The following is a 23,283-nucleotide window of genomic DNA, read 5'->3' as shown; positions in this document are numbered from 1 at the left end:
CAACTTAACCTGCATGTATACCCCAACAGTAAACTTCTCTTAAGCTGGCCATAGATGGATGGAATCTTGCCCGGATTAGCAGGAACTGGCAGAATTTTGCTCCATCTATCGGCAGGCTGGTTGTACTGAAGTCGATCCATTGAATGACTTCAGTACACCCAGGCTATTGGATTTTTTCTGCCCGATCACTGCCGGTGGCTATAGCCACCGGCGGTGATCATTGTATTCTGCAAGTGGGAAAAGGCTGCCTGCTGGAAGAGCTCAATAGTTCTGTGGGAGGGATTCCCCCATTAATATTGACCATGTTGCTGGGGGAATCAAGTAATTGTGCTTTTTTCAACCCATGGTTGAAGGAAAGAAAATTGCATACTGTATAGCCTATTTTATTTTCTCCCTTTTTAGTCTGCTAAATTTACCATTGAAAGTGCTTTGTTATATCTGTTCAGTAAATGCAAAATTGTACTTGCTGATCCTGCCAGAAATCCAGAGCTGTCGTTTGTACTGCAGTCACTGGTGTTATCTAAAAAATGTTACCCAGGACTATTGTAGGATTACAGAACACCTCCCCCATATTACAGATATAAAGAAAAAACAGCGTTCTATAGTCCTTAAAACACTTCCTGTACTACGGTGACAATTCTGATCCTCAATATACACCGTACGGTGAGTGAGCGTTTTTATTCTAAGACAGAAAGTGTGTTATTGGCAGGATAACTAGATAAAAATAAACAAAAAGAAAACTGAAAAAGAAAACTAATGCAACCATCACATCTAAAGACTGCTAAGCTAAAATGTATAACATTTTTGTTTTTTGATTTAGATATAATTTAAGGGGTCTATGTATAAAATGTTTGTTGTATGAACGTGACAAACATCTGCACAGTCAGAGGGAAAACTCACCATATTTTTCTAATAAATGTAGTACCTATATCAGCAGCACCATGTAATGGCCATAATGTATTTATTTTTCCTGAGAATCCTTAATAAACAAAACCAAAAACATATTATTGCAAGTAGATGGTGCTGGTGATATCGAAACTGCACAAAATACTGTGAGTTTTCGTTCTAACCTTGCAGATGTTTGTCACCTCGAACAGTGAATATTTCTTATATAGACTCTTAAGTGTCCTTTTTAGCCAGCTTTACTCTTATGCAGGGGCAGACTGACAACTCATGGGGCCCCCGGGCAATAGGGTATCAAGGGTCCCCTGTGTCCTTGCCCAAACTCAAAAAAGCCCATGAAAAAGGTACCAGGGGCATCTCATGGGGCCCCCTACTGACCCCGACCCCTCGGGCAGTGCCCGAGTTTCCAAATGGTCAGTCCACCCCTGCTCTTATGACATGTTTGCTATTGTAAAATAAAGGAATAAAATGTTTGACTTTGTAAATAACATTTACTGTATATCTTAAGTCTTTCTTTTTCTGAAGAGACTTTTGTTTCATGTTTACAGCCAGGCAACTAGCATTTTTAGAAAAACAGCCATAGTAGACAGCCTCCATGCTTTTTTATGGCAGCTTTCCTTTATTTACAAACTGGCCATGCATTCTCTGACACATACAGAATACATTTATAGTGACAAGCTTAATTAAAGGAGATAAGTGAGGGAATCACGGAACAGTGGGGACTTTTAAGGTGCTCGGTCACTCAACAAAAACCCAAATATATAACATAAAAAAAAGTTTTATTTAGACAGATTAAAAGAGTATTTATTTGTATACATACACTTCATGTCAGCTACAGTATAGGCCAAGAACATATATACTTACAATCAAAATAAAGGAACGAAGAGCCAGTGGATTGACGTGTATCACCCAAAAACAGCTCCTTCAGGATCCACTTTGTTCTCTAGTTTTAGTAGTATTGTAGCCAAACTGGATAATGGAAAAGACAACATAGAAACGCCACCCATCGAAGAGGAAGGTATCCACCATGTACATCACATCAAGGATATCACCGTCAGGAAGGTACAATGAATCAAGGGCCAAAGAGCCTCTAAGAATTCACCCCCTTATGAAAAAGCCAAAGTCAAATATTCACCCCATAGTGATGAAAGTAGCCCATAAAACGGGATCCATAAGAGAAAAACACTCTCAAATGTGTACAGGGCTGGTGCTGGACTATTTTGCACCATAGGCAAGACCAGCTACTTGCACCCCCACCCAAAAAAAATATAAAAAAATAAAACTTCACCTGTAGTTCTACTTCATCCCTCCTAGCACAAATCCTCTCCCCCAAATCCCTCCTCCTAGCATAAATCCCTCCTCCTAGCACAACCCCCGCCATATTACCCTTCCCAGCACAAATCCTTCCTCCTCACCCAAATCCCCCCTCCTAGCACAACTCTTTCTAATCCACCTTCTTAGCACAATCCCCCCCCATCCTCCCCAACACAAATCCTCCCTCCAATGCTCTCTGCTAGCACAAATTCCCCCCTCAAATCCCCCTCCTTGCACAACCCACCCCAATCCCCCCTCCCAGCACAAAACCCCCCATTCCTCCCTTCTAGCACAACACCCCCCGATCCCCTCTCCTAGCACAAATGCCCCCCAAGCCCCCCCTAGTGCAAATCCCCCCCAATTCCCTCTCCTAACACAAATGCCCCCCACTCCCTCTCCTAAAACAAAACCCCTCAATCCCCCCTCCCCCCCCAGCACATATCCCCTTCCTTCAATCCCTTCACATAGGACAAATTCTCCCAAATCCCTGTTCTAGCTAAAACCCTTCCCATCACACAATACTTTCACCTTACCATAATTCCCCCCCCCCCTTTAGAAAAATGAATAACCCAACCCCCCCCCCCCTCCCAACCTCCCACCTACTCCTAGCACATATACCCCTATTTCTTCTCCTAGCACAAATCCCCCCACCCATCATTCCCATTACCTGTTTCAGCACAAATAGCCCCCATCCCCCTCCTGCACAAACCACTGGTCTCAACACAAATGATTGTTAGTCATCCACCCCCTTCATTGTGTACAGTTCCCCTGGCCTGTTAGTCCCAACCCCAGCACCCACCTAGATCCATCCATGGTGGAGAGTAGGGAAACCAGCAGCCGTGGTTGCAGCCTAGGTAGCAGTGCGCCTTAGATGGCTGCCTAGTTTGCCTAGTGGTAGCACGGACCCTGAATGTTTACCATATAATGTGCAGTAAGAGATGAGATCAAAGGACCGCATCAAAGAAGGAGACTTCATAGACCACTTATCCACATGTTGGATCAGACCGCACAAAAAGGATACTTAAACCCAAGAACAAAAATGTAATATGTGGCAGCTTACCAGTCCTTAGATGTAGTGGCTTCATTCATTTTCATTCTACAGGCTTAGGACATTTTTAGCAAATACAGAAAATACCTGTTGATCTTGTAAAAAATGCAGTGTCCTTGTCACGTTGCGTAAGCTGAAATGAAACCATAAACAACCTTATTTTTTTATTTATTTTCTATAAACTGCTAATTTAATTGAATAAGGACAAAAGATGAAGACCTGTATATAGTCCAAATAAAGAGAACAGCCTAGCGATAACATTGCTCCTTCCATAGATACAGGGGAAGACTAAATGTAACCTTCAAGGAACAGGAAGGATGCTATTTGCATGATTAATGGATGAAAATAAAGTTAAAAAAAAACTGAAAGAAGGAAAACTAATGCAGTCAACTACATCTAAGCTGCAATATATTACATTTTTGTTTTTGAGTTTAGGTACACTTTAAACTTGACAGAATTAACCAAAAACTCAAATAACTATGAACCTTTGCAACCAGACCAAATAAAAAAGTTATGACTTGCCTCAATAAATCTGAAAGATCATATGGTAATCTAATCTGCTATCTAATGTTTTTCTAATATTCAGTCATTCAGTTTGGATTCACCACCATCTTTGTTGCGGCTTTCCCACTGGCTCCACTTCTGGCACTGCTAAACAATATTATTGAAATCAGACTGGATGCCTATAAGTTTGTCACACAGTGGAGAAGACCTATGCCAGCCCGAGCCACTGATATAGGCAAGTATCATTTAATGATAGAATTCTGCCACTGTAGGAATACATCATGCTATTGGTATAATTATGCATCTATATCATATGGTATATATGAGTTGGCTGGCCACCTAATAATATATAATGATTATTAAATAAATAGGGTTTGAGTTCTTAAAATGAATGAATGGTTTTAAAGCTGAACTCCAGGCAAGCAGCTAAATACACAGCCAGGAAAGGTACCAGGGGCATCTCATGGGGCCCCTTACTGAACCTGGGCCCTCGGGCACTGCCCGAGTTTCCGAATGGTCAGTCCGCCCCTGTACACAGCTGAAATATAGATGTAAGTTTTGTGTTCTTTGTAAGTTTTGTCCAGCCAGTCCTGTCCTAGGATTTACACAGCTCAGGCAGTGACATTATCTCCATGTTCTCTATTGCAGTTAAAGTGATTTTAAAGGTTTTTTTAAATAACAAAACATATCATGGTGCATGGAGCAGCCCCAATCCTCTTCCTATCCAGTCCCCCAACAGCACATCTGGCTCCTCCCCCCTTGACCAGTGCCCCCAATAGCAAGCCTCTATGATTGCTCCCAAGTCCCGCTCTATGCATCCATAAGACACATAGAGCTGCGGTTTGGCCCCAACCTTGCTCTCTCCTTATTGGCTGTGTTTGACAGCAATGGGAGCCAATGGTTCCCTCTGCTGTGTCTCAGCCAATGAGGAGAGAGAGACCTGGGACAGCCAAGGTTCCCGTGCACATCACTGGATCGAGAGGGGGCTCAGGTGAGTATAAAAGGAGAGCTGTGGGGGGAGCAGCACACAGAAAGTTTTTTACCTCCATGCATAGAATGCATGAAGGCAAAAAAACCTTCAGCCTTAACAACCACTGTAAGCAATACAGGTAGGTTACCATTCTGTTCCCAGCTTGTGATTGGGCAATGAAGGAGCAGCAGAAGAAGGCTGATTAGGTAATCTTTTCTCTTGTGCTGTTTGCATGTTCCTGTCAGCATATGTGCTTGCAGCAGAGCCTGGTTGGCCCGGACTGCTGCCCTCCTCTTCCCAGTCTGAGTTCTACTGTACAGAGTATTGAAAGAGGCTGATATTAAGACTGACAAGGCTGTGCTCCCCATGAGGTCAACAAAGAAAGTCACCTCAGGTGGAAGTCACCTCACTAGAGGCTTTGTGGGGGTGCATCACTGAGACTGGATTGTGCATACAGGACACCCCACCTTCAGTGCAGCTTAGTAATACCAAGTCTAATAAAATAACAGGCTCAACTTTACTGAACTCCCTACCTAGCTGCTGCACCTGCAGCCAACCCTGGAGGGAAGTGGTGGCACGCTCTCCTATCACTTCACTTTTGGGCTACCCTTGGGGGTGTGTGCAGTCAGTCAGCAAAAAAGGGGGTGAAGAAGATGGCGGATGTGGAGGAGCAGCTGTATGATGGGGAGAAGGTTGGTTCTGTGTTTTTATTTGTGTGTGGAAGTATCAGCAATCTTATATACTCCCAAAAGAGTTGAAGGAGTTGGTTATTATTATTATTATAATACAGGATTTATATAGTGCCAACAGTTTGTGCAGCACTTTACAATCTAAAGAGAGACAGTACAGTTACAATACAATGAAATACAAGAGGGGTTAAGAGGGCCCTGGTCATAAGGTCTGTTAGTCTTCCCTAAAGAAATTAGTTTTCAGGGATTGTTTAAAAGTGGCCAGTGGGAGGAGATAGGACAGATTGAGGTAGAGTTCCAGAGGAAGGGAGAGGATCTGGAGAAGTCCTGGAGATGGACATGGGAGGAGGAGACAAGGGAGCTAGTGAGCAGGAGGTCTTGGGAGGAGAGGAGAGGTTTTGGTGATATTTGGACACAGAATTGGTGATGTAGCTCAGGGCAAAGTAGTGAGTGCCTTTGTATGTTGTGGATGTCTGATGGTACATGGTAGGCCTTACTATGTGTTAGGTGGAAGATATTGCAGGTGAGTGAGCTTCAGTAATAGGGTGGGATTGGTTCAGGAAGGGAATCAAAAATGCCCACATTGGGCGTCATCTGCTCTGGAACATCCCTAAAGACGGACTTTAATACCTACTTTAGTTTCACTTCAAGTGCATGTAAAGCCAAAACCTTTCTTTTCTGCTTTAGATACAGTATAGCAGTATTAAAAACACTTTCATGGTTTTTTTTTTTGTTTTTGGCTGTGTTCCGTTGGGGAGATTTCCTTCCATTACCTGTCTTGGAATGGGAGAGAGATCTCTCTTATGTGAATATAGAGTTCCTATCCAAGTGAGTTGTTATCGAAACAGGTCTCCCTGTTGGAGGATGTTCCTTTACCTCCTGCTGTAATCACAACTTTTTAGGTTTTCCCAAACATTCTATGGACTATGGTCACCAGCTCAGGGGTGACACAGGCGTAAAAAAAAAAATCTTTCTCACTATTTCTGAAACTAAAACATTTTTGCCTTTACATACATTTTAAACACATTAAATGATTTGTCAGTGAATACATACCTGTATTAAATGGTGTGTGTTTAATCAATAGGTAGGTATCTATTGTAACAGTACCTACCTATTGATTTCAGAACCTCAGATTGATAGGTAATCAATCTGAGGTTCAGATTTAAATGTATTTATTTATTTACTTATTTGTTTGTTTGTTTATTACTTCATTCTCTGATCATTTTCTGATCAAAATGTTTAATTCATATATATTTGTTAGGTATGGAACTGCAGTTGATCAGTCAGTGTATACAAGTAAAATGAGTTATCTCTTTACAGGGATCTGGTATGGAATTCTGGAAGGAATCGGTGTTCTGGCTGTCATCACCAATGCGTTTGTCATTGCTATAACATCTGATTACATCCCGCGTTTTGTTTATGCTTTTAAATATGGACCATGCTTGGATGAAGGATACAGACATGAAAAGTAAGATTTGTTTCTTAATAACTACTTAAAAGAGAAGTATGGCCAAAGCTTTTTTGGTCATACTTCTGTTGTGGTGTCAGAAGTGCACTTATTTGTGCACTCCTGTGACTCAGAATCAGCCAACAGTGGGCCAAAGCCAGCTGTCAGCTGATGTCACAGATCTGCTTCAGACTCTGGAAGGATCCCAACTATATTGTCGGGATCCACCCAGATGCCTGATTGGCAACTGGCGTGCAACTGAGAGCCTCTGTCAGTTTCTCCTGTTCCCTGCACAGCCTGGCACTCCAGTTAGTGCTGGAGGGGCAAAGCAGAGAGCGTTGAATGACAGTCACTGCTCCCTGTTCAGAGCTGACTGAGAATTTAGCAACAATCATGTGGTCGTTCAGTTCTCGGGCATAGAGCAGGCCAGGGATTAGTTGCAGCATCAGATCGATGCTGCAGCATAGAGAGGGTGCATAGATGTTTGTTTTTTTTCCATTTCCATACTTCACCTTTAAAGTGATATTAACTACTTCCTGCCCGGCCTATAATACAGTGACATCCAAGCAGGAGTGCTGCCATCCTGGGTGGATGTCATATGACACTGCAGCATGATCTGTCACCCGCTGTGTCTACCAGACACAGCAGATGGCAAATCATTGTACAGGGCTGCTGCTGGTACCATGTGAACACTGTGTCCAATGTTATCAGATCACATGACAATTGTACACAATGAATGGCATTCATTCATAGCCATTCATTGTGCACTATTGCATTGATCTCTGTGATTGATTATAGTGATCACATGGCAGAGGCAGGGCCAATCACAGTGCATTTTTACCAAGTGATAGCTGTGGCCAATCACAGCTTCCCACTAGTACACACTGGATGAATGAATGCCATTCATAAAAAATTATTATCAAACAAAAAACAGGGGCACCACCTCCAATTCCACACTATTAATGGGGAGAAGCCGCCTTAAAAGTGTAACAACACTATAAATATTGATCTAGGAAAAAGGCGCTATCAACTATTACAGTGACCACTTCTTACATGAATAATTATAAGACACACTAATCAATATCAGCACAGTGTCAAAATAAATATAAAAGTGTCCATAAAAGAAAAGTCCATACAGTTATTAACTGTAGAGGCGCCTTCCTCTCTTTAGTTTATAACTAAAAATTATAATTTTTCAAACATTTGTTTTAGATTTTTATTTTTTTTATGTTATTATTTATGTTTTTTTTTTTTTAACATACCGTCACCCTAGCAGTACAGTGTTTTCCTTCTCTCTGGCTGCATTCTTGCAGCCATTGAGAAATACTGTGAAAGCTGTGATTGGTCACAGCTTGTCACATGGTACAAGGCTGTTGTGAATAGCCTTGTACCATGTGACCTCTGTGATCATTCACACGTAGTAAGCAATGATGTCAGAAGTGACATCTTGTTTACGACTGTTACTGTGATCACTGATTGGCCAATCGGCCAATCAGTGATCACATGAATAGGGACCTCACGCAGGTCACATAGCTCCCAAGGAGCGTGCACAGGCAGTGAATGCGGAGGCCGTATCTAAACGGCCACCCGCTCCTGCACTGCTCCCGTCTGGCCATGTATGGGCCGGACAAGAAGTGGTTAATAAAATGGGGTTTAATAACACCTTAAGCTGGCCATAGGCAGGTAGGTTTTTTTTTTTTTTTTTTCAGCCAGCAGGCTGAGCGAAAAACAAAACCCCAGAATCTCCATCCACACAAATTAGATGGAGAAATCCCTCCTACCAGAACAGTTTGACCTGCTGCTATCAGAATACACTGATCAGCGACTGCAGCCACTGATCGAGAAGTTTTCCAGCACGTCCCTTCGCCAGAAGTCCATGAAAAAAGTCTACTTCTGTCAATGGCCACACACTGATCAAAATTCGTCCGTTCCCTGCTAAACTGGCTGAATTTCAGTCTAAGGCCACCTTAAGTATGGTAAATGCTGAAAGGATAAAGGAATAACAATGTCTAAATCTGTTCTTGTTTTTCAGATGTCTGAGTGGTTATGTTAATAGCAGTTTATCAGTGTTTGATCTAAGTGAACTTGGAGAGGGATATACCGGTTACTGCAGGTATGTAACACTGTTTACAATACATTACATGATTTTGCCTGTATAAAATAGAATTATGGTCTGTCTTTTGAGACATCCATAGCTGTGCAGTGTTGCAATCCTGTACTTTAAAGGGTAGTTCCCCTGTTGCAGCAAAATTAGGATAAAAGCTCCTGATCAACCATAACATTATGACTACTCACCTATTGAGTAGGTCCCTTTTGCCCTGACCCATTGAGGCATGGACTCCACTAGTAAAAGCATCACACTGCCTCCACCAACTTGCCTTCTTCCCATTGTGCATCCTGGTGCCATCTTCTCCTGGTGGTCAGTGTTCACACACCCAGCCATCTCCATGATGTAAAAGAAAACATGATTCATCAGACCAGGCCTCCTTCTTCCCTTGCTCTGTGGTCCAGTTCTGATGCCCATGTGCTCATTGTAGGCACTTTTCCCTGTAGACATGGGTCAGCATGGGCTCCTTGACTGCTCTGTAGTAGTGTTGGGCATTATGTTTTGAACTTATGTTTGACATCAGCAGTGCCCTGACAGTGCATTATGATTGGCCAAAGCAATGCACCTGACCACAGGTCAGGTGCAATGCTTTGGCCAATCACAGCACAAGATAACGTCATAAGGGGGTGGGGGTGACACCACCCCCTTGTGACGTCATTACAGTGTGTTTAAGAACTGCACCTGTCAGATGGCAGGAGCCAGTGTCGAGAGAGGTTTTTCTTTTCTTTTTTTGGCCAATCACAACGCATAATGACCTCATCATAGTATTTAAGAACTTTCATCCCGGCGCAGCTGTCAGACGGTGGGAGCCACCCTCGAGCGAAACGTTTTTTAAATTTTCTTTTTTTGAGTCAGAGGTGGTGGCAGGCATTGTGATTGACATTGGATCTACTTCGGGGGACATTTTTTAAAATTTTTTTTTGTACACTACACTTTTTTTTGTGGTACCATGTACCTTATACTCATTAACATGGGGGTGGGATCTGGGGGGCCCCCTTATTAAAGGGGGCTTCCAGATTCCGATAAGCCCCCTGCCCGCAGACCCCCAAAACCACCGGCCACGGTTGTGGGGAAGAGACCCTTGTCCCCATCAACATGGACTATAGCACCCACCCCCATGTGGAGGGCATGTGGCCTGGTATGGTTCAGAAGGGGGGGTGCTTGCTCGTCCCCCCCTTTTCCTGACCTGCCGGGCTGCAGGCTCGGATAAGGGTCTGGTATGGATTTTGTGGGGGACCCCCACATCATTTGTTAATTTTTTTTAAAACATGTTGCGTGGGTGTTCCCCTCATAATCCATACTAGATCCAAAGGGCTTGGTGAGAATAGGACAGTGACAGCTGAAACATGAAAGAAATGTTTTCACTACTAAAATACCGCATGACTTAATAATGTAATTCATGCAGTTTTTCAGAAGCTGTGCGGTATCTTATGGCATACTCAGATTGGATGAGATACCGCTTAGTGAATTGCTCAAATACTTATGCCTGTCCATTTTTTCTGCTTTCAACACATCAACTTCAAGGACAAGTTCACTTGATACCTAATATATCCCACCCAAGTTCAAGTGCCATTGTCAGGAGATAATCAATGTTATACACTTTACCTGTTGGTGGTCATAATGTTTTGGCTGATCTGTGTATTTGTTACATGTCCTTATACGCAAATTCATGGCAAAACCTAAAACAAATGTTTAAACTAGAGATGAGCGAATCGAACATGACGAAGTGGAATTCGTTCCGAAGATTTGGAAAAATTCGATTCGCGACGAATCCGAAGATTAGCAAACTTCGGATGCACGAATCGAATTTTCCCAAAAATGGCGGCGACATGTGTGGCGACAGGAGAAAATAGACAGAGAAGATGGGGCGGGGATCTCTGGGAAGGCGCGCAGACAAGGCGCGCTGACCCATAATGCATTCATGAGTCATGAATCATGACATGTGATCGCATTAGCCAATCAGCAGCCAGCCAGCACTGTGTAATGGTGGAGCTATAAATTGCGGCCATCTTAGAATTCTCCATTAGCCTCCGGTCATTCAAGAGAGACAGACCTGTCTGTATTAAGGGACAGAGTTAGGGCCACAGAGACTTTAGGGCCACAGAATCGTTACTCAGGGACACAGAATCGTTACTCAGGGACACAGAATCGTTACTCAGGGACACAGAATTGTTACTCAGGGACACAGAATCGTTACTCAGGGACACAGAATTGTTACTCAGGGACACAGAATCGTTACTCAGGGACACAGAATCGTTACTCAGGGACACAGAATCGTTACTCAGGGACACAGAATTGTTACTCAGGGACACAGAATTGTTACTCAGGGACACAGAATCGTTACTCAGGGACACAGAATCGTTACTCAGGGACACAGAATCGTTACTCAGGGACACAGAATTGTTACTCAGGGACACAGAATTAATACTCAGGGACACAGAATCGTTACTCAGGGACACAGAATCGTTACTCAGGGACACAGAATCGTTACTCAGGGACACAGAATCGTTACTCAGGGACACAGCTATCAAAGAATCGAAAATTTAAAGTGACATACACCCTTTTTTTTTTTGGTGGCTGTCGTGCACAGTTGGTGCTGCAGTTTGCCGATTGTGCAAAATAAACTGACTTTCTGCTTCACAACCACTATTGTACGTTCAAAGAGTTAAATCCATTTACACGTCGGCTGGCGGTAATATTTTTTGGGTGATTAGTGCATTCCAGTGACAGAAACGTACAGTTTCCAGCCAACGGCAAGCTGCAATTGACCGATTGTGTACAATAAACTGACTTTCTGCTTCACAACCACTATTGTACGTTCAAAGAGTTAGATCCATTTACACGCCGGGTGGCGGTAATATTTTTTGGGTGATTAGTGCATTCCAGTGACATAAACGTACAGTTTCCAGCCAACGGCAAGCTGCAATTGACCGATTGTGCTAAATAAACTGACTTTCTGCTTCACAACCACTATTGTACGTTCAAAGAGTTAAATCCATATACACGCCGGGTGGCGGTAATATTTTTTGGGTGATTAGTGCATTCCAGTGACATAAACGTACAGTTTCCAGCTAGCGGCAAGCTGCAATTGACCGATTGTGCTAAATAAACTGACTTTCTGCTTCACAACCACTATTGTACGTTCAAAGAGTTAAATCCATTTACACGCCGGCTGGCGGTAATATTTTTTGGGTGATTAGTGCATTCCAGTGACATAAACGTACAGTTTCCAGCCAACGGCAAGCTGCAATTGACCGATTGTGTACAATAAACTGACTTTCTGCTTCACAACCACCATTGTACGTTCAAAGAGTTAGATCCATTTACACGCCGGCTGGCGGTAATATTTTTTGGGTGATTAGTGCATTCCAGTGACAGAAACGTACAGTTTCCAGCCAACGGCAAGCTGCAATTGACCGATTGTGTACAATAAACTGACTTTCTGCTTCACAACCACCATTGTACGTTCAAAGAGTTAGATCCATTTACACGCCGGGTGGCGGTAATATTTTTTGGGTGATTAGTGCATTCCAGTGACATAAACGTACAGTTTCCAGCCAACGGCAAGCTGCAAATGACCGATTGTGCTAAATAAACTGACTTTCTGCTTCACAACCACTATTGTACGTTCAAAGAGTTAAATCCATTTACACGCCGGCTGGCGGTAATATTTTTTGGGTGATTAGTGCATTCCAGTGACAGAAACGTACAGTTTCCAGCCAACGGCAAGCTGCAATTGACCGATTGTGTACAATAAACTGACTTTCTGCTTCACAACTACCATTGTACGTTCAAAGAGTTAGATCCATTTACACGCCGGGTGGCGGTAATATTTTTTGGGTGATTAGTGCATTCCAGTGACATAAACGTACAGTTTCCAGCCAACGGCAAGCTGCAATTGACCGATTGTGCTAAATAAACTGACTTTCTGCTTCACAACCACTATTGTACGTTCAAAGAGTTAAATCCATTTACACGCCGGCTGGCGGTAATATTTTTTGGGTGATTAGTGCATTCCAGTGACATAAACGTACAGTTTACAGCCAACGGCAAACTGCAATTGACCGATTGTGCTAAATAAACTGACTTTCTGCTTCACAACTACCATTGTACGTTCAAAGAGTTAGATCCATTTACACGCTGGCTGGCGGTAATATTTTTTGGGTGATTAGTGCATTCCAGTGACAGAAACGTAGAGTTTCCAGCCAACGGCAAGCTGCAATTGACCGATTGTGCTAAATAAACTGACTTTCTGCTTCACAACCACTATTGTACGTTCAAAGAGTTAAATCCATTTACACGCCGGGTGGCGGTAATATTTTTTGGGTGATTAGTGCATTCCAGTGACAGAAACGTACAGTTTCCAGCCAACGGCAAGCTGCAATTGACCGATTGTGTACAATTAACTGACTTTCTGCTTCACAACCACCATTGTACGTTCAAAGAGTTAGATCCATTTACACGCCGGGTGGCGGTAATATTTTTTGGGTGATTAGTGCATTCCAGTGACAGAAACGTACAGTTTCCAGCCAACAGCAAGCTGCAATTGACCGATTGTGTACAATAAACTGACTTTCTTCTTCACAACCACCATTGTACGTTCAAAGAGTTAGATCCATTTACACGCCGGGTGGCGGTAATATTTTTTGGGTGATTAGTGCATTCCAGTGACATAAACGTACAGTTTCCAGCCAACGGCAAGCTGCAATTGACCGATTGTGCTAAATAAACTGACTTTCTGCTTCACAACCACTATTGTACGTTCAAAGAGTTAAATCCATTTACACGCCGGCTGGCGGTAATATTTTTTGGGTGATTAGTGCATTCCAGTGACAGAAACGTACAGTTTCCAGCCAACGGCAAGCTGCAATTGACCGATTGTGTACAATAAACTGACTTTCTGCTTCACAACCACCATTGTACGTTCAAAGAGTTAGATCCATTTACACGCCGGGTGGCGGTAATATTTTTTGGGTGATTAGTGCATTCCAGTGACATAAACGTACAGTTTCCAGCCAACGGCAAGCTGCAATTGACCGATTGTGCTAAATAAACTGACTTTCTGCTTCACAACCACTATTGTACGTTCAAAGAGTTAGATCCATTTACACGCCGGGTGGCGGTAATATTTTTTGGGTGATTAGTGCATTCCAGTGACATAAACGTACAGTTTACAGCCAACGGCAAGCTGCAATTGACCGATTGTGCTAAATAAACTGACTTTCTGCTTCACAACTACCATTGTACGTTCAAAGAGTTAAATCCGGTTTTATTTTTGGGGTGCTTATTGAATTAAAGAGTATGTCAGACAACACGCAGAGGAGTGGCAGAGGAGGCAATGTTTCAGGAGCGAGCAGACGTGGCAGCAGAGGAAGGGGTCGAGGCAGCACTAGTCGCAGCCAGAGGCCAGTGCTCCCGGTGTCATCCAGCGGTCCTGTCTCCACCGACAACCCTGCCGTCATCGATTGGTTGACTCGGTCGTCTTCCTCTTCCCAGGTCACCTCTGACACCTACAGCCAACGGTCGGTGGGTACGTCAGACACAACCGTTAGTTGGCATGGCCCGGGAGCAAGCCCACTGAAATCACGTGTCCTCGACCTGCCCCTGTCCTTTGGTGTTCCCTCACCAAGCGAAGTATCGCATGCTGTGGGCTCAGCCCCACTGTACAGTGAGGAAGAGCTAACAGAGGGCGGTCAGGAACGGGGGGAGACATCCGCCTCTTCAGCAGCCAGGCGAAGAAGTACTGGCGAGGAGAGTGGCTCGGTAGCCGGTCTAGAGACAGGTCTGTCTCCTGACCCACACGCAGCCGAGGGGGCTAGTAGTGACGCGGAGACCCTAATTGATGATGATGAGGCTGATCGCACTTGGCAGCCTCGTCAACATCAGGCTATTGCTTCCGCATCATCAGGAGAAGAGGGTGCCAGCTTGCCAGCGAGCAAAACAGTCGGTGGGTTGCCCAGGAGGCAGCAGGGTCGCAGCAGTGTCAGTGGTGCCAAACGGCCACGGAGTAGAGCACCAGCTCCACTGCAGCCTACCACCACGGCCAGTAGTGGTGCCGGTGTGCACGGAGGAAGTAGCAGTCAGCCAGTGAGGAGTAGCGGGGGCAAAGTTTCCTACTCGGCGGTGTGGCAATTTTTCGTCACGCCGCCCGAGGAAGTAAACGTAGCCGTATGTCGACTATGTGGCCAGAAAGTCAAGCGTGACCAGGGGGCCAATGTTGGGACTACAGCGTTGCGTCAGCATATGCAGCGTCGCCATTCGGTGGCCTGGGAAAACTGTGATAAAGATACGGCGGTTCTGCCTGCCCCAGCCCCCGCTCCATCACCCGCTCCGTTACTTGCTCCGTCACCCGACGTCAATCGCCCTCTATCAGCCAGTCAAGGCTCCAACACCTCTGCTGAGGGGAGTTGTCGCTCGTTGGCATCTTCCGCTCGTTCAGATGCTCCTTCTCCTGCTACTCCTCTTCACGGATTCCGTCAGCAGTCTTTCTTGGAATCCGTTTCCAAGAGACAACAGTTTGCGAGCACGCACCCGACGGTGCAGAAGCTGAACGTCCTCCTGTCCAAGTTGCTGGTGCTGCAGTCCCTCCCTTTCCAAGTGGTGGACTCAGCACCTTTCCGAGAAATGATGGCTTGTGCCGAGCCGCGGTGGAGAGTGCCAAGCCGGCATTTCTTCGCCAAAAAGGCAGTGCCAGCCCTGCATTCACATGTAGAAGAGATGGTGGGCCAGTCTTTGAGCATGTCGGTCTCTGCCAAAGTGCACGGCAGCGCCGACGTGTGGAGCTGTAACTACGGTCAGGGACAGTACATGTCATTTACGGTCCACTGGGTGAACGTGGTGCCGGCACAGCCGCACCAGCAACTTGGACAGGTCACGCCGCTTTTGCCTCCACGTTTGCACGTCCTTGGTCCAGCAAAGATGTCCGCCTCTACCACCTCTTCTTCCGCCGTGTCCTCAGCCGCCACCCCCGTGCCAAGTCCCATTACCCGACCGGCATATCACATGTGCAGGGCGCAACGGTGTCACGCTGTGCTGCACCTGGTATGCCTTGGCGAACGTAGTCACACAGGGGAGGAACTTCTGAGTGTAATGAACAGAGAAATCGACAGATGGCTGTCTCCGCGCAAACTGAAAATCGGAACCATGTTGACCGACAACGGAAAGAACATGGTGTCTGCTCTGCGTCAAGGAAGGTTGTGCCATGCGCCATGCATGGCTCACGTGTTCAATCTGGTTGTCAAGCGGTTCCTAAAATCCACCATCCCACTGCAAGACATCCTTAAAATGTCACGTAAACTTTGCATGCATTTCAGCCATTCCTACACCGCAAAGCACACCCTCCTTGAGCTGCAGCGGCAGAACGGAATTCCACAGCATCGCCTGATCTGCGACGTTGCAACAAGGTGGAATTCAACCCTACATATGTTAGACCGCCTTTACGAACAGCGAAAGGCCATCACCGATTTCCTGATGTTACAAGCGGATAAAGGTACTCCCCTGTGTAACTTAGATGTCAGCCATTGGCAGTGACACCTGCCGCTTGCTCAGGCCCTTTGAGGAGGCCACGCTATTCGTGAGTCGGCAGGACTATGGGATGAACGACGTCATTCCTCTATTGCACGTCCTGGAACAAATGCTGTTAACAATGGCTGGTCAGGGTGCGGTAGACGTGGCGCACAGATCTCAACGCCACATGACCCCTGTGGGGGCAGGACAGGAAGAAGAGGAGGAGGTAGAGGAGGACATTGGTGCTCAGGAATTATTGAGTGAAATGGGTGGTTTTTCCACTCAGCGGACAGGAGTGGAGGAGCAGGAGCATCTGGTAGAGGAGTAGGAGGAGACAGAGGACCCAAACGCACCGTGGCAGTATGCTGTGGAGATGGAGGCAGGGAGTCCCTCGCATTCCTTGGCACAAATGGCCCATAGCATGCTCGGTTGCTTGCGTAGCGACAGCCGAATAATAACCATCAGACAGAGGGATGACTTTTGGCTGTCCACCTTTTTGGACCCTCGCTACCGTTCAAAAATGGTGGCCTTTTTCACACCTGCTGAGAGGGAGGCCAAAATAAAGTACTATAAAAACCACCTATGTAGTCATGCAGTATATAGCCCTATCGGCCACTTTCTGGCATCCAGTTGCTGTAGCCCCCATCACCACACTGTGCCACGGGCCCCTGTACCGCCTTCTCATACTGCTGCCAGATCCATCCTCTGCCATGTGCGTCTTTGTCGTCTGCTCACGCTGCTGGGTTCCAGTTTTAAACCTAGGCCTGTGTATGGCTTCCGAATACTGCTGCCTCCACCGCCACCCTGCGCCATGTGCCTCTGTCGTCTGCTCACGCTGCTGACGGCTTCCGCTTTTTAAACTAGTCCTGTGTATGTCTTCCGAATACTGCTGCCTCCACCGCCACCCTGCGCCATGTGCCACTTTCAGGTCTCCTTACACTGTTGGTGGGTTCCATTTTGTGATAGGGTGCTGTATTGCCTTCCATTGCTGCTGCCTCCACCGCCACCCTGCGCCATGTGCCTCTGTCGTCTGCTCACGCTGCTGACGGCTTCCGCTTTTTAACCGAGGCCTGTGTTTGGCTTCCGAATACTGCTGCATCCACCGCCACCCTGCGCCATGTGTCTCTGTCGTCTGCTCACGCTGCTGACGGCTTCCGCTTTTTAACCTAGGCCTGTGTATGGCTTCCGAATACTGCTGCCTCCACCGCCACCCTGCGCCATGTGCCTCTGTCGTCTGCTCACGCTGCTGACGGCTTCCGCTTTTTAAACTAGTCCTGTGTATGTCTTCCGAATACTGCTGCCTCCACCGCCACCCTGCGCCATGTGCCACTTTCAGGTCTCCTTACACTGTTGGTGGGTTCCATTTTGTGATAGGGTGCTGTATGGCCTTCCATTGCTGCTGCCTCCACCGCCACCCTGCGCCATGTGCCTCTGTCGTCTGCTCACGCTGCTGACGGCTTCCGCTTTTTAACCGAGGCCTGTGTTTGGCTTCCGAATACTGCTGCATCCACCGCCACCCTGCGCCATGTGTCTCTGTCGTCTGCTCACGCTGCTGACGGCTTCCGCTTTTTAACCTAGGCCTGTGTATGGCCTTCAATTGAGGCTGCTTCTGCTCCGCCACTCTGCCATTGGACTCTTGATAGTCGTCTCCCCACGCTGCTGCTGGGGGGACTTTTTAACATAGGCCTCTGTATGGCCTTCAATTTTAGCTGCTTACGCTCCGCCACTCTGCCATGGGCCCCTGTACCGCCTCCTCATGCTGCTGCCAGGCCCGTAATCTGCCATGGGCCCCCGTACCGACTCCTCATGCTGCTGCCAGGCCCGTAATCTGTCATGGGCCCCTGTACCGCCTCCTCATGCTGCTGCCAGGTCCAGAGTGTGTCATGGGTCCCTGTACGGCCTCCCATTGCTGCTGTCTCCATCGCCACACTCTGCCATGTGCCACTTTCAGGTCTCCTCACACTGCTGGTGGGTTCCATTTTGTCATAGGGTGCTGTATGGCCTCCCATTGCTGCTGCCTCCACCGCCACACTGTGGCTCCACACTCTGGTTTTGGCCCCGTGACTGCCCAAATGAGTGAAGTGTGCGGTGATTCTAAGATCGACGGCACTCATCTGCATGTCATACTGACTGACAGTATTATTTCTCTTCCCCAGCAGACTCCAAGGGCATTTAAATTAAAGGTACAGTGTTCTGCACTAATATAAAGGCTCTCTGAAGCCTAGAAACACCCTTTTTATAAGTTAAATTCGCAGCGAATATATTCGGCACGAAGCGAATTTAATCGGCGAATTCGGCGAATCAGCCGAACCGAATTTTTGAATAATTCGCTCATCTCTAGTTTAAACCTTGCAGCTTATCTTTTTCCTGTTTTTCTGGAACTTCCAGCAAGGAAAAAATCTTCTTAGTTCTTTTTGTTTTGAGGGGTGTTGGAAAGCTGTGTTTACCATAATTAAAGTGATACCAAATGTTCGTTTTCTGGTTTTTTTTTGTAAAATAACAAACATGTTATACTTACCTTCTGTGTGCCGTGGTTTTGTACAGAGCAGCCCTGATTTTCCTCTTCTCGGGTCCTCACAATTATGCGTTGTGATTGGCCAAAACATTGCATCTGACCTGTGGTCAGGTGCATTGCTTTGACCAATCACAATGCACTTTAGCATGCTGTTAGCACAGGATGTTTTAAACCTTTCTGCAGCGCTGAGTAATTAAAACACACAGAAGGATAAGCATACTTATTACTGATTAACCATTTCCCAGCCGCCAACAATGCTTTTACTGCGGTCGGGCAACATGGACAGGCAAAGCATTGTACCTGTACATCATTTTGCCTGTACAGACACAGAGGGACGCTGGACCCAGTGATCATGTTATTGCTATGCGATTACATGATCACAATGTCAACAAAACTGTTATGAATCAATGTGATTCATAACTGCTTTGCTTCATTTGCTAGTGAGCTGTGATTGGCCCACAGCTATCACATAGTACCTGGGCCAATCGCAACACTACCATGTGATTAGCTGTAACCGATCACAGATCACTAGTATTCACAGCTGTCATGAACTTAACCCAATCTTCATTGTACCAACAATCAAAGGGTAAACAAAAAAAAAATCCCTCATCACCGCGCCTTCCAGAGTAGTACAATGTTACTATGGTAACACTGAACTACTCTGATGAAAGTATTTTAAAAAATAGTAAAAAAATTTTTAAAAAAGTTAAATAAATTTAAAACATTTTAAAATATTTAATAAAAAATTATTTTAAAGTTTTGTTTTTTTTTACATGCTGTCACCTGTCAGTGTTCCTGATCACCACCACAACCAGTCATACCATGATGCCGTACTGTGCTGGTGACAGTATGTTAAAAAAAATTGTGAAAAAAAAACAAATTGTATTTCATTTGTTCCAAAAAATTATGACAAAAAATGACAACTTAAAAAAACTTGCCATGCCTCTTACTAAATACCTCAGACTGTTTGATTTCCAAAAAGGGGTTATTTGTGGGATATTTATCTGTCCTGACATTTTAAGGGCCTCAAGAAATTAGATCGGCCATCAGTACATCAGGATTTAACAATTTTCACATATACAGTATATCCCATAGGTTGTAGACACAAACTTTCCTGCACACTAAATAATATACACTTATCGGGATTTTTTTTTTTTCCAAAGACATGTAGCAGAATACATTTTGGCCTAAATTTATGAAGAAATTAGATTTTTTTATTTTTTTTTTTATTGGATGTGTTATATAACAGGAAATAGAAAAGAAAGCTCTATTTGTGTGATAAAAAAATGACATAAATTTCATTTGTATAAAGCATTGAATGGCCGCACAATTGCCAGGTAAAGTAGCACAGCGCAGAATAGCAGAAAATTGACATGGTCATGAAGGGGGTAAAATCTTCTGGAGCTGAAGTGGATATGCAGCCTTGCTGCATTATTTACCACAATAATTAATCAGATGTTGTTGTCTTCTGAACATTATACATTACATCTTATTTGATGTTACTATGATCCTTACCCTGATGTGCTTTTATAACACAAAGCTGATATTTTTCTAGATACCGGGATTATCGAGCGCCTCCTTGGAGCTCCAACCCCTATGAGTTCACCCTGCAGTTCTGGCATGTACTAGCTGCACGGTTAGCCTTTATCATAGTGTTTGAGGTATGTATTATTCCTACTAATAAATGTGTATATTCCATAGCTATATGCTTCAAGTGAAGTAATAATTAAACTTTTTAATAATGCTAAATGCCTTATACCATACCTAATGACTGCATGATTAATTTTATTCAGACAGAAATGTGACAACAATATTTTAATATGACAACCAGAATTATCACTTCTATTTACATTGTTGTAAAACTCAGACAAGAAAAATGAACAAAGCACATCCCACTATAGTGTTTACTATCTTGAATCCAAAGCAGTCTGGTTCCCTTCTGATCTCTCTGCTATCTGCCTGATTCACTTCTAATGGTTTTTCCCAGCACAAAAGCCTTGAGGGAGAAAGATGAATTTCAATCCATGTATGGGCAGGCTTGTGGGTCGGTAGATTGACTTCTGTACAGCCAGCCTGTCAGAGTTTCCCTCTTTGATCAGTGTTACTGGCTATAGCCAGCAGCACTAAGTGTATTCTGACAGCGCTGAAGTCTCCCCTCTGTGAGAATACAAAGGCACAGTGGGGAGGACCCCCCCCCCCATCGACTGTGTGGATGCGGGAATTGGGTCAGTTTTTTTTATTCAACCTGCTGGATGAACAAAAAAAAGAAACCTGTATAATCTATGGGCTGCTTTACTGTAACTTGCAGTTTACTAGACAGGCAGAAAGTTAGAATCAATAATATAAAACAGCTTCAGCATGAAAAAGAGGATACACATACAGTCAGGTCCATAAATATTGGGACATCGACACAATTCTAACATTTATGGCTCTACACACCACCACAATGGATTTGAAATGAAACGAACAAGACAATGCAGATGGACAATGACCCAAAGTATACTGCAAAAGAAACCAAAGAGTTTTTTAAGGGAAAGAAGTGGAATGTTATGCAATGGCCAAGTCAATCATCTGACCTGAATCCGATTGAGCATGCATTCAGTTGCACTTGCTGAAGACAAAACTGAAGGGAAAATGCCCCAAGAACAAGCAGGAACTGAAGACAGTTGCAGTAGAGGCCTGGCAGAGCATCACCAGGGATGAAACCCAGCATCTGGTGATGTCTATGCGTTCCAGACTTCAGGCTGTAATTGACTGCAAAGGATTTGCAACCAAGTATTAAAAAGTGAAAGTTTGATTTATGATTATTATTCTGTCCCATTACTTTTGGTCCCTTAACAAGTCAGAGGCACATATGTAAACTGTTGTAATTCCTACACCGTTCACCTGGATGTAAATACCCTCAAATTAAAGCTGACAGTCTGCAGTTAAAGCACATCTTGTTTGTTTCATTTCAAATCTATTGTGGTAGTGTATAGAGCCAAAAATGTTAGAATTGTGTCCATGTCCCAATATTTATGGACCTGACTGTACTGCACACCAATATACACTCACTGGCCACTTTATTAAGTACACCTGTTCAATTTCCTGGTAACACAAATTGCTAATCAGCCAATCACATGGCAGCAACTCATTGATTTAGGCATGTAGACACGGTGAAGATGACTTGCTGAAGTTCAAACAGAGCATCAGAATGGGGACGAAAGGGGATTTAAGTGAGGTTGAATGTGGCATGGTTGTTTGTGCCATACGAGCTGGTCTGAGTATTAAATAAAAAAGGACAATCAGCGCAACCAAAAGTAAATTCTAAAATGTAGCAATTGCAAGCTAAACACTAAAGGTACAATCCACAATACCACACTGCAAATAATAAAAATATATAAAGTGAAGCACAATCAACAAAAGAATCCCAAGAAAATCCTGTGATTTGCAATACTGGATGAAGGAGGGGCCACGCCTTTGACGTCACTAGCGGCTTTCTCCAGATCGGCTGCTATGCTTTTATGATCCGGATCGGCTGTCTTGCTTTTAGGATTGCATATCTTGATGGACACATCGCTACCATCCGGAGGAAGGTGAAGATTACACATGTATATTGATCCCTAAGGGAAAAGTTTGATATGACCTTTCTGTTGATTCAGGAGTCATGTCAGTAAGATGAGCGGCCTCGATTTCCTCTGATGGCGGGACAGAGCACCTTCACTCTTGAATGCTTGAATCTCATCACGCATTGCGAATCACAGGATTTTCTTGGGATTTTTTTGTTGATATACAGGGTTTGATTAAATTTTCCATATACCGATTGCACTACACTTTATATATTTTTATTGTGGTCTGAGTATTTAAACAAAACTGCTGATCTACTGGGATTTTCACACACAACCATCTCTAGGATTTACAGAGAATGGACCGAAAAAGAGAAAATATCCAGTGAGCGGCAGATGTGTGGACGAAAATGTCTTGTTGAGGTCAGAGGAGAATGGGCAGACTGGTTTGAGATGATAGAAAGGTAACAAAAGTAACCACTCGTTACAACCAAGGTATGCAGAATACCATCTCTGAATGCACAACACGTTGAACCTTGAAGCAGATGGGCTACAGCAGCAGAAGACCACACCAGGTGCCACACTTGTCAGGAAACAGATTTGCACAGGCTTACCAAAATTGGACAATAGAAGATTGGAAAAATGTTGCCTGGTCTGATGAGTCTCGATTTCAGCTGCGAAATTCAGATAATAGGGTCGGAATTTGGCTTAAACAACATGAAATCATGGATCCAT

General features: G+C 44.6%; 1 protein-coding gene across 1 annotated transcript in view; it reads left to right on the top strand.

Annotated features, from left to right (window-relative positions):
• ANO3 (anoctamin 3) overlaps positions 1–23,283 on the top strand; it is a 475,402-nt gene that overhangs the window by 432,460 nt on the left and 19,659 nt on the right. The window contains exons 23-26 of the mRNA XM_089654966.1: positions 3,852–4,004; positions 6,749–6,896; positions 8,908–8,988; positions 20,559–20,664. Of these exons, the coding sequence (XP_089511092.1) occupies positions 3,852–4,004; positions 6,749–6,896; positions 8,908–8,988; positions 20,559–20,664 (488 nt within the window). The remainder of the gene's footprint in view (positions 1–3,851; positions 4,005–6,748; positions 6,897–8,907; positions 8,989–20,558; positions 20,665–23,283) is intronic.

The sequence above is a fragment of the Staurois parvus genome, unplaced genomic scaffold (assembly GCF_062004578.1).
Source record: "Staurois parvus isolate SC_StPar_1 unplaced genomic scaffold, SC_StPar_1.0 ptg000818l, whole genome shotgun sequence".
Lineage (NCBI taxonomy): Eukaryota > Metazoa > Chordata > Amphibia > Anura > Ranidae > Staurois > Staurois parvus.
Note: the sequence above shows the minus strand (reverse complement) of the source record. Positions and strands in the feature narration are given on the sequence as shown.